This window comes from Dipodomys merriami, unplaced genomic scaffold, assembly GCF_024711535.1.
Source record: "Dipodomys merriami isolate MVZ:Mamm:240054 unplaced genomic scaffold, mDipMer1.0.p SCAF_70, whole genome shotgun sequence".
NCBI classification, from domain to species: Eukaryota; Metazoa; Chordata; class Mammalia; order Rodentia; family Heteromyidae; genus Dipodomys; species Dipodomys merriami.
In genome coordinates this window covers 3,743,733-3,754,614 of record NW_027206291.1, presented here as the reverse complement: position 1 = coordinate 3,754,614, position 10,882 = coordinate 3,743,733, and the positions used below count along the sequence as shown (strand labels likewise).

At 57.2% G+C, this 10,882-nt stretch overlaps 1 protein-coding gene across 2 annotated transcripts; it reads left to right on the top strand.

Annotated features, from left to right (window-relative positions):
* The first annotated feature begins 361 nt into the window (after positions 1 to 361).
* Khsrp (KH-type splicing regulatory protein) lies at positions 362 to 10,696 on the top strand. 2 transcript variants are annotated; one of them, XM_070008257.1, is made up of 20 exons: positions 362 to 685; positions 2,495 to 2,591; positions 2,998 to 3,036; positions 4,200 to 4,239; positions 4,701 to 4,750; positions 4,897 to 4,968; positions 5,579 to 5,636; positions 5,931 to 6,105; positions 6,201 to 6,299; positions 6,570 to 6,668; positions 6,743 to 6,845; positions 7,276 to 7,376; positions 7,484 to 7,628; positions 7,711 to 7,871; positions 7,951 to 8,060; positions 8,172 to 8,260; positions 8,334 to 8,534; positions 8,662 to 8,739; positions 8,824 to 8,984; positions 9,930 to 10,696. In XM_070008257.1, exons 1-20 carry the CDS (start codon positions 449 to 451, stop codon positions 9,936 to 9,938), a joined length of 2,124 nt encoding a protein of 707 aa, XP_069864358.1. In that variant the 5' UTR covers positions 362 to 448; the 3' UTR covers positions 9,939 to 10,696. The 2 variants fall into 2 exon arrangements, with proteins under 2 accessions (XP_069864358.1, XP_069864356.1); XM_070008255.1 differs by having other exon boundaries at positions 8,824 to 10,696.
* The last annotated feature ends 186 nt before the right edge of the window (positions 10,697 to 10,882 follow it).

Genomic DNA, 10,882 nt, shown 5'->3' with positions numbered 1-10,882 from the left:
ACGTGACGCTTTGGAACCATCCACCAGATTCTGAAGCCACCCCTTCAATCTAGAACTCACGCTTCACTGGGCTTCCTGCCGTCTGGAATCGCCACGATCTGCCTTCGCAGGGCCGACAGCCCCCAGCCCATTGCCTTCTAGACCTGTCGGTCACTCGTTGTCTCCCGCCCACTGCCTCTCGCGGCGCTGCGATTGGCTGATGACCTCCAGGGCTCGCGATTGGTGCGCGGGGAGCGAAAGCCGCCACCTATTGGCCGGGCGGCGCTGTCCGTCACGTCGCCGGCGGGCGGGGGTACCCTCTCCCCCCTCGTCGTCTTCCCAGCCGCTGGGTTCCCAGAGTGCTCCGCGGCCGTGTGGAGCGAGGCCTTGTTCCCGCGTTGAGCCGCCGCCGCCGCCGCCACCTCCTCCTCAGCCTCAGCCTCCGCACCAGGCCCGGCCTCGCCGCGCCATGTCGGACTACAGCTCGGGAGGACCCCCGCCCGGGCCTCCGCCGCCCGCCGGCGGGGGCGGGGGAGCCGGAGGCGCCGGCGGAGGCCCTCCGCCGGGCCCAACGGGCGCGGGGGACCGCGGCGGCGGCGGCGGCCCGGGTGGAGGCTCGGCCGGAGGCCCCTCGCAGCCGCCGGGTGGCGGCGGCCCGGGGATCCGCAAGGACGCTTTCGCGGACGCCGTGCAGCGGGCCCGCCAGGTGAGGCGGCCGCGGGCTTGAGGGGCGCTGGGGGGGGAGGGGGCGGGAGTCACGTGCGCGCGCGCGCGGGGTCGCGAGGGGGCGGTGCCCGGGACTGCCGTGGGGTCACATGGGTAGCCGGCTGGGGGCCTGTCCGGCTGGGGTCAGCTCCTCACGGGGGGGGAAGGGGGAGCTACGTGGAGTCGGGGCGGCGTCGGGTCACCCAGAGCCGTTCCTGGGTGGGCCGGGGTCGCGGAGATCCAGGCCTCCACTTGGGGTGGTCCCTTCTGGCACATAGACTTGCCCCCCACTCTCAGAGGCCATGGATCTCCCCCACCCACCCCTTCTTGAATGTTGGGTCTTGCTTTGCGCACTGATTGTCCACATCAGAGCCAAGGGCCATGTTTTTGCCCCAACCTTGTCCCACGGGGGACCCTTTCCCTTTAAAAAAAAAAAAAAAAAGAAAACTCTGGAAAATGAAGAAGACCCTCTTTGGCGTCCGAGCCTTCAGGCCAGATGGGGAAGGTGGACACCCGCAGATGTTTTTGGGTAGTTTGAAAGTCAAGTGTCTTTTTGGGAAAGTGGGAGGGGGGGGTCGTGCCATCGCCGCGTTTTGAGGCCCGATGACAGCATGAAAGGGGTCACGTGCTGCTGTGACTGACCTCAGTTCTACCGGCTTACTTTTCTCAGGCCTAGAGGGTTTGGGACCCTTAGGGAGAACTTTGCTGCCGGCTCAGGAAGTAGATGACTGGAGTGTGGCACCCTGGGCTTGTCCCCACGCCTCTGGGCTGGGGACTGGCTCCTCCCAAGGTGGGAGGACCCGTTAGGTGACCTCCCTCACTTCTTCCCAGTATGGCCTCCAGCTTCCTCACCACCAGTGTGGGGTAGGTTGGACGGAGCATTTGATCTGATTGCTCCCCAAAATGTGTTGATTCTGTTGGGGATTGATTGAATGTGGGAGCTTGGTGCTGTTATTTGGGGTGATACACCAAGCCCTCTATAGGTCTGCCAAGATACAAGCTCTTCTTTTTTTTCCCCCACTTTTTCCCTCAGTGGAGTTGGAGAGAAAGATTCTGAGCATGGGCTCTGGGTCTCTAAAACACAGCTAGGTTGTGATCTGAAGTTTGTTTGCTGAATTGGGTGTGTCTGAAGTTGCTCTTCATGTGTCTTAAACATATATGGTTTTGATGCTCATACCTTGTAATCCTAGCTATTCAGGAGGCTGAGATCTTAGGATGGAGGTTGGAAGCCAGCCCAGGCAGGAAAGTCTGTGACACGATTATCCCCTGTTAGCCAGAAAAAAAAGTAGTGCCAGAAGGGTAGAGTACTAGCCTTAAGTGAAAAAGCTAAGCACCCAGGTCCTGAGTTCATGCCCTCATACTAGCACACACGTATAGTGTGTTCCAAAGGGGGCTTTGTCTTAGTCACATGAGGGTTTTTGGGTACAGAGATGCTGAGGGTAAGGGACTGGAGAAAGTTGTGTTCTAGCACCCCAAGAGTCAAGCTGGGAGAAGTTACTCATGTAGAAAGCAGGGTCTGAAAGCTCTTGCTTCCCGAGGTAGCCTCAGGTCCCCCTCTACAGGTCACCAAGCTGCTTCTTTCACCACTTAAAACAAAGTCAGTGCATTGGGGGCGCTGTCAAAAGGGTGTTCCCAGTTACTTGGGAGAACTTTATGAAACTTTCATAAAAACTCCTTCCAGAATGCCTTCACCCGCAGCTCACTCTAAATCAAGGCATGCCACTCCTGGCCCTGCAGGCTCCAGGGAAGGTTTGGGGGACAGGTGTTTCTCTCTCATGGTCAACTCTTCTTTGCTTCCTACTTTCTCCAGATTGCAGCCAAAATTGGAGGCGATTCTGCTACAACTGTGAATAACAGCACTCCTGATTTTGGTTTTGGGGGCCAAAAGAGACAGCTGGAAGATGGAGGTAACTTCCAGCAGCCACTTTTAGTTTGGGAGGGAGAGCTGAGGTGCAGAGAGTACCAGTGTGAGGGAGACTGCTTGCAGAAAGCATCAGCAGTCCTGGTCTTGTATTTTGTTCTCTCTGCCACCCTGACATATCCAGTGGCTGAGAAGGCAAAGTTGTAAGTTATAAGTTCCAAGATCATTCCTCCCCTCCGGGGACAGGCCGTAAGGCCAACCAGCATCAAGGGGGAGCCAGCTGCCTTTACCACTTGGAGGTTGTTCCTTGTAGAGTGTCACCCTGGGTGTTGGCGGCCCCGCTGGGACTGCCCTCTGCCACCCCCAGCTCTGTGCCGATGCTGGGGTGGGGACATGTGGCAACAGCCAGACGGGTGGGTGGTGCTGCATCTGACACCCTCTATCATCCACAGACCAGCCGGAGAGCAAGAAGCTGGCTTCCCAGGGAGACTGTAAGTCCAGACTGTGCCTATGACAGCTTTGTGGTCTTGAGGGGGGAGGGTGGGTCAGGAGCTAGAAGTTCAGAGTAGGTAGCTCTGCTTTGGGGAGGCTTGTGTTCCAGGTAATACATGAGTTTTAGAGATGTAGAACCCCCTGGATTTGAGGCTGCATGCACTTTTTTTGTTGTTGTTGGTTGCGGGACTTGAACTCTGGGCCTGGATGCTCTCCCTGAGCTCTTCAGCTCAAGGCAAGGGCCCTATTACTTGAGCCACAGGGCCACTTCTGGTTTCTGGTGGTTACTTAGAGATAAGAGTCTCACAGACTTTTCTGCCCAAGCTTTCTTTGAACTGTGATCCTCAGATCTCAGCCTCCTGAGTAGCTAGGATTATAGGCATGAGCCACCTGCCTATTCTCCCAACCCCCACCCCCACCCCCGTTAGTTGTGGGGCTTGAACTCAGGACTGGGGCACTATTCCTGAGATCTTTTGCTCAAGGCTAGCACTCTACCACTGAGTCATAGCTCCACTTCCAGTTTTCTAGTCATTAATTGGAGATAATAGTCTCATAAACTTGGCTGCCCCACTGGCTTTGGCTGTTTGTTTGTTTGTATTGTCAGTTGTAGGTCTTGAACTCTAGGCCTAAGTGCTGTCCATCAGCTCTTCAGCTCAAGGCAAGCACTCTACCATTTGAGCCACAGTGCCATTTCTGGTTTTCTGAGTGGTTTATTGGAGATGAGTATCACGGACTTTCTTGCCCAGACTGGCTTTGAACCGTGATCCTCAGATCTCAGCCTCCTGAGTAGCCAGGATTACAGGCCTGAACCACCAGTGTCTGACCTGCATGCACCTTTTTTTCTTTTCCCCCCAATCCTGGAGCTTGAAGTTAAGGCCTAGGCACTGTTCCTGAATTTCTTTTGCTCAAGGTGCTAGCCACTTGTTACAGCACCACTTCTGGTTTTTTTCTGTGTATATAGTACTGAGGAATTGAACCCAGGGCTTTATGCATGCTAGGTAAGCACTCTACCACTAAGCCACATTCCCAGCCCTGCATGCACTTTTGAGGGAGGCCTCCAGTGGCCATCAGGACTGTGGGTAATAAGTGCCAGTTGCCCCTGGTGTGGGCATGGGGTGTATGGACAAGAGCTAAGCTGGTCTTTTGGGATTTCTCTCTGCAGCCATCAGTTCGCAGCTGGGACCCATCCACCCTCCCCCAAGGTAACTGAGCTGCTCATGGGGCTCTTGGCTGTCTCTGCCACACCATGCAGTTGTCTCCCGACTGACAGGCCAGGCCTACCCAACCAGGAAGTCCAGGAAGCTATCAGGGTCTACTCAGCAGCTGTTTATGACACAGTGTTGCTGCTGATGTTGCTGCCCCTGGACTGGGTTGCTCAGACATACAGACTGCCTCTCAGGCTGAGGGTTGGCATGGTCTGGCGGGGGGAGGGGGGGGTTCTGCTACTTTACCCCATCAGGTGCACATGTAAACCTGTCAGGTTGTGGGGAAGGCCAGTGGGAAACTCACGCACAGTTGGGGGTATTGTATCCTGCTTCAGGAGGTGAGAGCAGGCCCTGGGCCTTGGGCCCCAGTGTAGGAAGCTGGGTATTCAGCCAGAAGCATGGAGGGCAGGAGGGAGCTTGCACCCTGTGCTCAGGGTGAATTGCAGCATCTCTTTCAGGACTTCAATGACAGAAGAGTACAGGGTCCCAGACGGCATGGTGGGCTTAAGTGAGTGCTGGTCCCTTTGGGCCCCATGGGGTTTCTGTGCTCTGCCCTCCAGGGAGCTGTGGGAGGGCTGCCAATGGAGACCCCCAGTCTAGTCTCCTGAGTTCCAGACCTCCTCAGCCCATATCTGCATTTCTTCTGTCTACTAGTCATTGGCAGAGGAGGTGAACAGATCAACAAAATCCAGCAGGACTCGGGCTGCAAAGTGCAGATCTCTCCAGGTATGGGGAACAAGCGTCCTGCTTGACACCTGCTGGGACTGTCACTGATTCATGTTTACTGGGCTCAAAACAGAGTACACCACTAGGTGTGACAGGGAGCGAAGGTCCCCTTTCCCCAAATTGAATCGCCCGCAAGGAAGAATTGGATGAGGTGACCATGTGGCTGCTTTGTCTAAAGCACCGTCATGGTGGCTGAGATGTGGGTGGCTGGAAGTTCATGGGCACATGGGCAGGGAATGGAGTAGGGCAAGGTCTTGGTCCTCTTTTTTTTTATGCTAGTCCTGGGACTTGTTCACAGGACTGGGCACTGTCCCTGAGCTGCTTTTGCTCAAGACTAGAACTCTACCACTTAGGCCACAGCACCACTTCTGGTTTTCTCTGTTTATGTGGTACTGAGGAATCAAACCCAGGATGTCGTGCATGTTAGGCAAGCACTCTGCCACTGAGCCACATTCCAAGCCCTTGGTCTTGGTCCTTATTGAATCTGTCTTTTCTTCCACCTATCTTTTCCCAATGAGTAACCTGAGGGTGGGGAGGTAGTGGCCACAGGCTGTCTGGAAGCTTCCTCATCTCCACACTTGTCTTTGGTCACTGTCTCCTCTTCTTCCAGACAGTGGTGGCTTACCTGAGCGCAGTGTGTCCTTGACGGGAGCCCCTGAGTCTGTCCAGTAAGTGCCTGGCTGCACCTTGGTGACTTGGGGAGCAGGCAGAAGCCCTCTTTCCTTCAGGAATTGGGAGTGACACCTCCACGTGTCCTTCACTCCTGCCCTCTGCAGAGAGCTGTGCGCACAGGTTGATGCCTGAGAATGCCAACGTCTGCCAAAGCTCCAGGCTGAACAGTCCCCCATGCCAGGCCTCCTCTTTGGCGTCTGCCCCATACACTGGTTGGGGCCCCTTCCCCTTCAAGCTGGGGTTCATCTGTTTCTGCAAGTGGTGGTAGCAGCCTGTCCTTCCCTCTCCAGGAAAGCGAAGATGATGCTGGATGACATTGTGTCTCGGGGTCGTGGGGGCCCCCCAGGACAGTTCCACGACAATGCCAATGGGGGCCAGAATGGCACCGTGCAGGAGATCATGATTCCTGCTGGCAAGGCTGGCCTGGTCATCGGCAAAGGCGGGGAGACGATTAAGCAGCTGCAGGTGACGGATGGGCACTCCACTGTCCCCACCCCGGTCCCCTCCAGCTCGAGAGTCCCAGGAGAGCCTGGCCCTCATGGTTGCCATTGGTTATCCAGGAGCGTGCCGGGGTGAAGATGATTTTAATTCAGGACGGGTCCCAGAACACCAATGTGGACAAGCCTCTCCGGATCATTGGGGATCCATACAAAGTGCAGGTGAGCTCTGGGGGTGGCCACTGATCCTGGAGGGCTGCCTAAGGCTCTACAGGGTGAGCAGACACAAGCCTTGAGGTCAGCTCTGTCTATTCCACGGGGTTTCTTCCCTTTCTTGCTTGGAGGCTGGGGCTTCCTGTCCACTAGGGAGCAGGTGCAAAACTGCACAGAGGTGTGGCGTTGCACTGAGGCCCTGAGCCCAGGCTGGGGCTGGGAGGCCAGGCGCCCGGGCAACCGGACTGCAACATGCTGACCAGATCCCTGTGCATGCAGCAAGCGTGTGAGATGGTAATGGACATCCTCCGTGAACGAGAGCAGGGTGGCTTCGGGGACCGCACGGAGTATGGCTCTCGCATCGGTGGAGGCATTGACGTGAGTAGAGGGTGGGGAGGGTGCAGCCAAGCTGCAGGTGAAGCTTGCTGACCCTGCGCCTCCCCAACTCCCAGGTGCCAGTGCCCAGGCATTCTGTTGGAGTGGTCATCGGCCGGAGTGGAGAAATGATCAAGAAGATCCAGAATGATGCTGGGGTGCGGATACAGTTCAAGCAAGGTGAGGTCCCTGTGCCTGGCTTGTGTGTTTTACCTGAAGATCGGGTAGAAGCAGTGTGCCACTGAGGCAGGCTGCAGTCTATAGGAAAGGCCTAGCCATCAGATCATCCACTGGGAGACCACCGGTCCCCACTATATGTTCCTCCCCAAGTTGGGCTAACTTCAGGGCTGGGCAGGGGACCAGTGCTGTTGAGGGTGCTTGCTGGAAAGTCCAGAGACGACAGCTCAGCTAGCTCTGAGCCTGAAAGGCAGGAAGGGGGCTCAGCTGCTGCCCTGCTGCCCTTCCACCATGGGACAAGGGGGTTCAGGGCACAGCATGATGGCAGACCTCAGAGGCACCTGTGGCTTGGCAGTGTTTCCCCGGGGTGCCAGCCCAGAGGCTGGGAGTTCTACTTTTAAATCGATCTCTGCTCTCTCGGTGTTGGCCGCAGATGATGGGACGGGACCCGAGAAGATTGCTCACATCATGGGCCCCCCAGAGCGCTGTGAGCACGCAGCCCGGATCATCAACGACCTCCTCCAGAGCCTCCGGGTGGGTGGTCTGGGGGTGCTGCCTGGGCTGGTGATACCCAGCCCTCCTGGGGACATCCGGGACCAGGCTGGCTTCCTGCTTCAGTCCTCATTCTCCCTGTTCAACAGAGCGGTCCTCCAGGCCCTCCTGGTGGTCCTGGCATGCCCCCTGGGGGCCGTGGCCGAGGAAGAGGCCAAGGCAACTGGGGGCCCCCTGGTGGAGAGATGACCTTCTCTATTCCCACCCACAAGTGTGGGTTGGTCATTGGCCGAGGTGAGTTCCCCTTCCCCAACCCCACCCCCAACACCCATTGCTCCTCATTCCTGCTCTCCCCTCACTGGCTGTGGCTCTGCAGGTGGTGAGAATGTGAAAGCCATCAACCAGCAGACGGGCGCCTTTGTGGAGATCTCCCGGCAGCTGCCCCCCAATGGGGACCCCAACTTCAAACTCTTCATTATCCGCGGCTCACCTCAGCAGATTGACCACGCCAAGCAGCTCATTGAGGAGAAGATTGAGGTGGGCTCCTGGCCAGGAACCTGCGACCCCATTTCCCTGCACGCTGCCACCCTACTCATGTCCTCGCTTCATCTTCCAGGGTCCCCTCTGCCCAGTCGGACCAGGCCCTGGGGGACCAGGCCCTGCAGGCCCCATGGGGCCCTTCAACCCAGGGCCCTTCAACCAGGGGCCACCAGGGGCCCCTCCACAGTGAGTACTCCTGACTTGGGGTAGGGGGAGCTAGGCCCACTCCCATATCCCACCATGCATAGGATGGGTGGGGCCATACAGCACCTCACAAGCTCCCTGTGTCTCCCACAGCGCCGGCGGACCCCCTCCTCACCAGTACCCACCCCAAGGCTGGGGCAACACCTACCCCCAGTGGCAGCCTCCCGCTCCTCATGACCCCAGTAAGTGTGAGAGCCCCTGGGGAGGCTGGGCCATGCCCCCAGGCCTCCCTCACCACCACTTGCCTTCCTGCAGACAAGGCAGCTGCCGCCGCCGCCGACCCCAATGCCGCCTGGGCCGCTTACTACTCGCACTACTACCAGCAGCCCCCCGGGCCCGTGCCCGGCCCCGCACCCGCACCCGCCGCCCCACCTGCGCAAGGGGAGCCCCCGCAGCCCCCACCTGCAGGCCAGTCCGACTACACCAAGGCCTGGGAGGAGTACTACAAGAAGATGGGTGAGTGCCGCAGGGAGGCCCCCTGCCTGCTCCTCCACCCCACTCCATCCTGGGGTACCCCGATCCTCTGCCCCACTCCTTCCCAACCCAGGGGTGCCCTGACCCTCCACTGCGCTCCACCCCCCAGGCCAACAGCCACAGCAGCCCGGAGCCCCGCCACAGCAGGACTATACCAAGGCCTGGGAGGAGTACTACAAGAAGCAGGGTAGGCCAGGGGCTCCCCAGGGGTGGGGCACAGCGGGCAGGGGGGCAGCTCTCCGCTCATTCACCTCTGCCTTCCACACCACAGCCCAAGTGGCCACTGGAGGGGGTCCCGGAGCACCCCCTGGCTCCCAGCCGGACTACAGCGCTGCCTGGGCTGAGTATTACAGACAGCAGGCCGCGTACTACGGACAGACCCCCGGCCCCGGCGGCCCCCAGCCGCCCCCCACCCAGCAGGGACAGCAGCAGGCAAGTGGGAATTGCCACCCTCCTCCTCCTCCTTTCTCCTTCCAACCCCCGGCCACCGTCCATCCTGCCTTAGTGGGTAGCGCCGGAAACCCCTTCCCCTGCGGGGTGTGCCCTTGATGCCTGCAGCGGGCGTGTGGCCAGAGTCTCCGGAGCGCCCCGCGCCCGCCGCCCGCCCGCCCGCTGCCGCCGCCGGGAAGCGCTCGCTGGGTCCAGAGGCTCACGGAGGAGGCTCCTCGCCAGCTGCTCGTTCCTGTGTGACTCTGTCGCCACGCTGGGGGAGCGCGAAGCACGCACAGGTGGAACTTGAGAACTGGTGGGTAGTCCTGGGTGGGACCGGCAGGCAGCTCCCATGGCGTCCCGCCGCTGCCGGCCACTCGGAGTCTGCCCACTTGGGAAGAAATTTTTTTTTTCTCTCCCCTTCTCCGCATCACTTTTTGGGGTTTTGTTCTTTTTATTCCTTTATTTTTTAAAAACCACGACCTTTATCCCCCACGTCCAAGTGACTGCGTGTGCGGGCTGCCGGCTCTGTGCGGGCTGCTGGCCACCGTGCCCTCGCGTGCTCGCCTCTGTGTCCTGGTCCTGTCTGTGAAGTGGGCATGGCGACCGATGCCACTTTCCAACCTACCTCACAGGGGTGTTGTGGGGACACCATGATCTGACTGTTGATGTGTGATGCGCCGAGCCGCCAGCACCCCCCTTCCCGCCCCCCTCCTCACTCCTGCTTCTCTCTTCTGCCTTTCCTCCTCCTCCTCTTCCTCTTCCTCTTCTTCCAGGCAGCAGTCTGACTTGAGAGTCCTGAGAGGCTAGACAGTGGCAGGCCTCAGCCTCAGCCTGGGCCGCACAGGCTTGGAGGGGCTTCCTGGCTCCTCCTGGAGGTCCAGCTCTTCACCCCAGGCCCGCTGCCCCTCCCGTAGTGACCAATTCCTGTCTCTCCCCTCTCCACAGGCTCAATGAATCGAATGAATGTGAACTTCTTCATCTGTGAAAATCTTTTATTTTTTTTTCTCCATTTTGTTCTGTTTGGGGGCTTTTTTTTTTGTTTGTGTTTTTCCTTGGTTTGTTTGGTGAGCGCGATGGCTGCCTGGGGTGCTGCGGGCCCCTGTGGGGGGCCAGCTCTCACACCCCAGTGTCCGCATCCTCTTCCTTTCCAAATTGGGATTCTTCATGTTGAGCCAGCCTTAGAAAATAGCGAGAACTAAAAATCTCTGCCAAAAAAAAAAAACTTTAAAAATTAAAAACACAAAGCAGAACAAAACCTATTAAATGATATATATATATATATAAATCTCTATCCCCCAGCCTTCCCAAAACAGCCTCTCCTGAGGGTAAAGTGATTCGTTTTCTCCCAACTGCCCGTGGCCCTCTTGTTTTTAAAATAAACTTTCAAAAAGGAAAAAAAAAGTCACTTGCTATTTCTTTTCCATTTTTTTCTCTCTCTTTTTTTTTATTTTTTATTTTTTAGTTAGAGTTGAACATTCCTTGGACCAGGTGTGGGTATGGGGTATGGCAGACCCCCTCCCCCCTTCCCTCGCTCCTCCTTCCCCACCCACACCCGCCCCCGCCCAGGACTGGTCTGCTCTCTTGTCTTTTCATCTGTTCCAGAGGAGATAACTAGAAACAAAATGAACAAAACAAACAAAAAAAAATTGTATGGCAGTTTTTACTTTTTATCGCTCGTTTTTAACTTCACAAATAAATAATAACAAAACCTCCCTGTGTCTGCCACGAGTACTGTCTCTCTCTCTCTCTCTCTCTCTTCCTCCTCCCTGCAGACTTTTGAAGCTGATATTTGTTCTTTATAGATGTTGTTTAAAAGAGAAAAAAAAAAAAAAGCCTGATGATGGTGTTGATTGGAAATTTAGAAGCTTTGTGTTGTGTGTGGGTTTTCTTTGTTTTTT

Coding starts and splice junctions, on each gene's coding strand:
- Khsrp (XM_070008255.1), top strand. CDS start 449: ATGTCGGACTACAGCTCGGGAGGACCCCCGCCCGGGCCTCCGCCGCCC. Junction 6,846..7,275: donor GCGGATACAGTTCAAGCAAG/GTGAGGTCCCTG, acceptor TGTTGGCCGCAG/ATGATGGGACGGGACCCGAG. Junction 7,377..7,483: donor ACCTCCTCCAGAGCCTCCGG/GTGGGTGGTCTG, acceptor CCTGTTCAACAG/AGCGGTCCTCCAGGCCCTCC.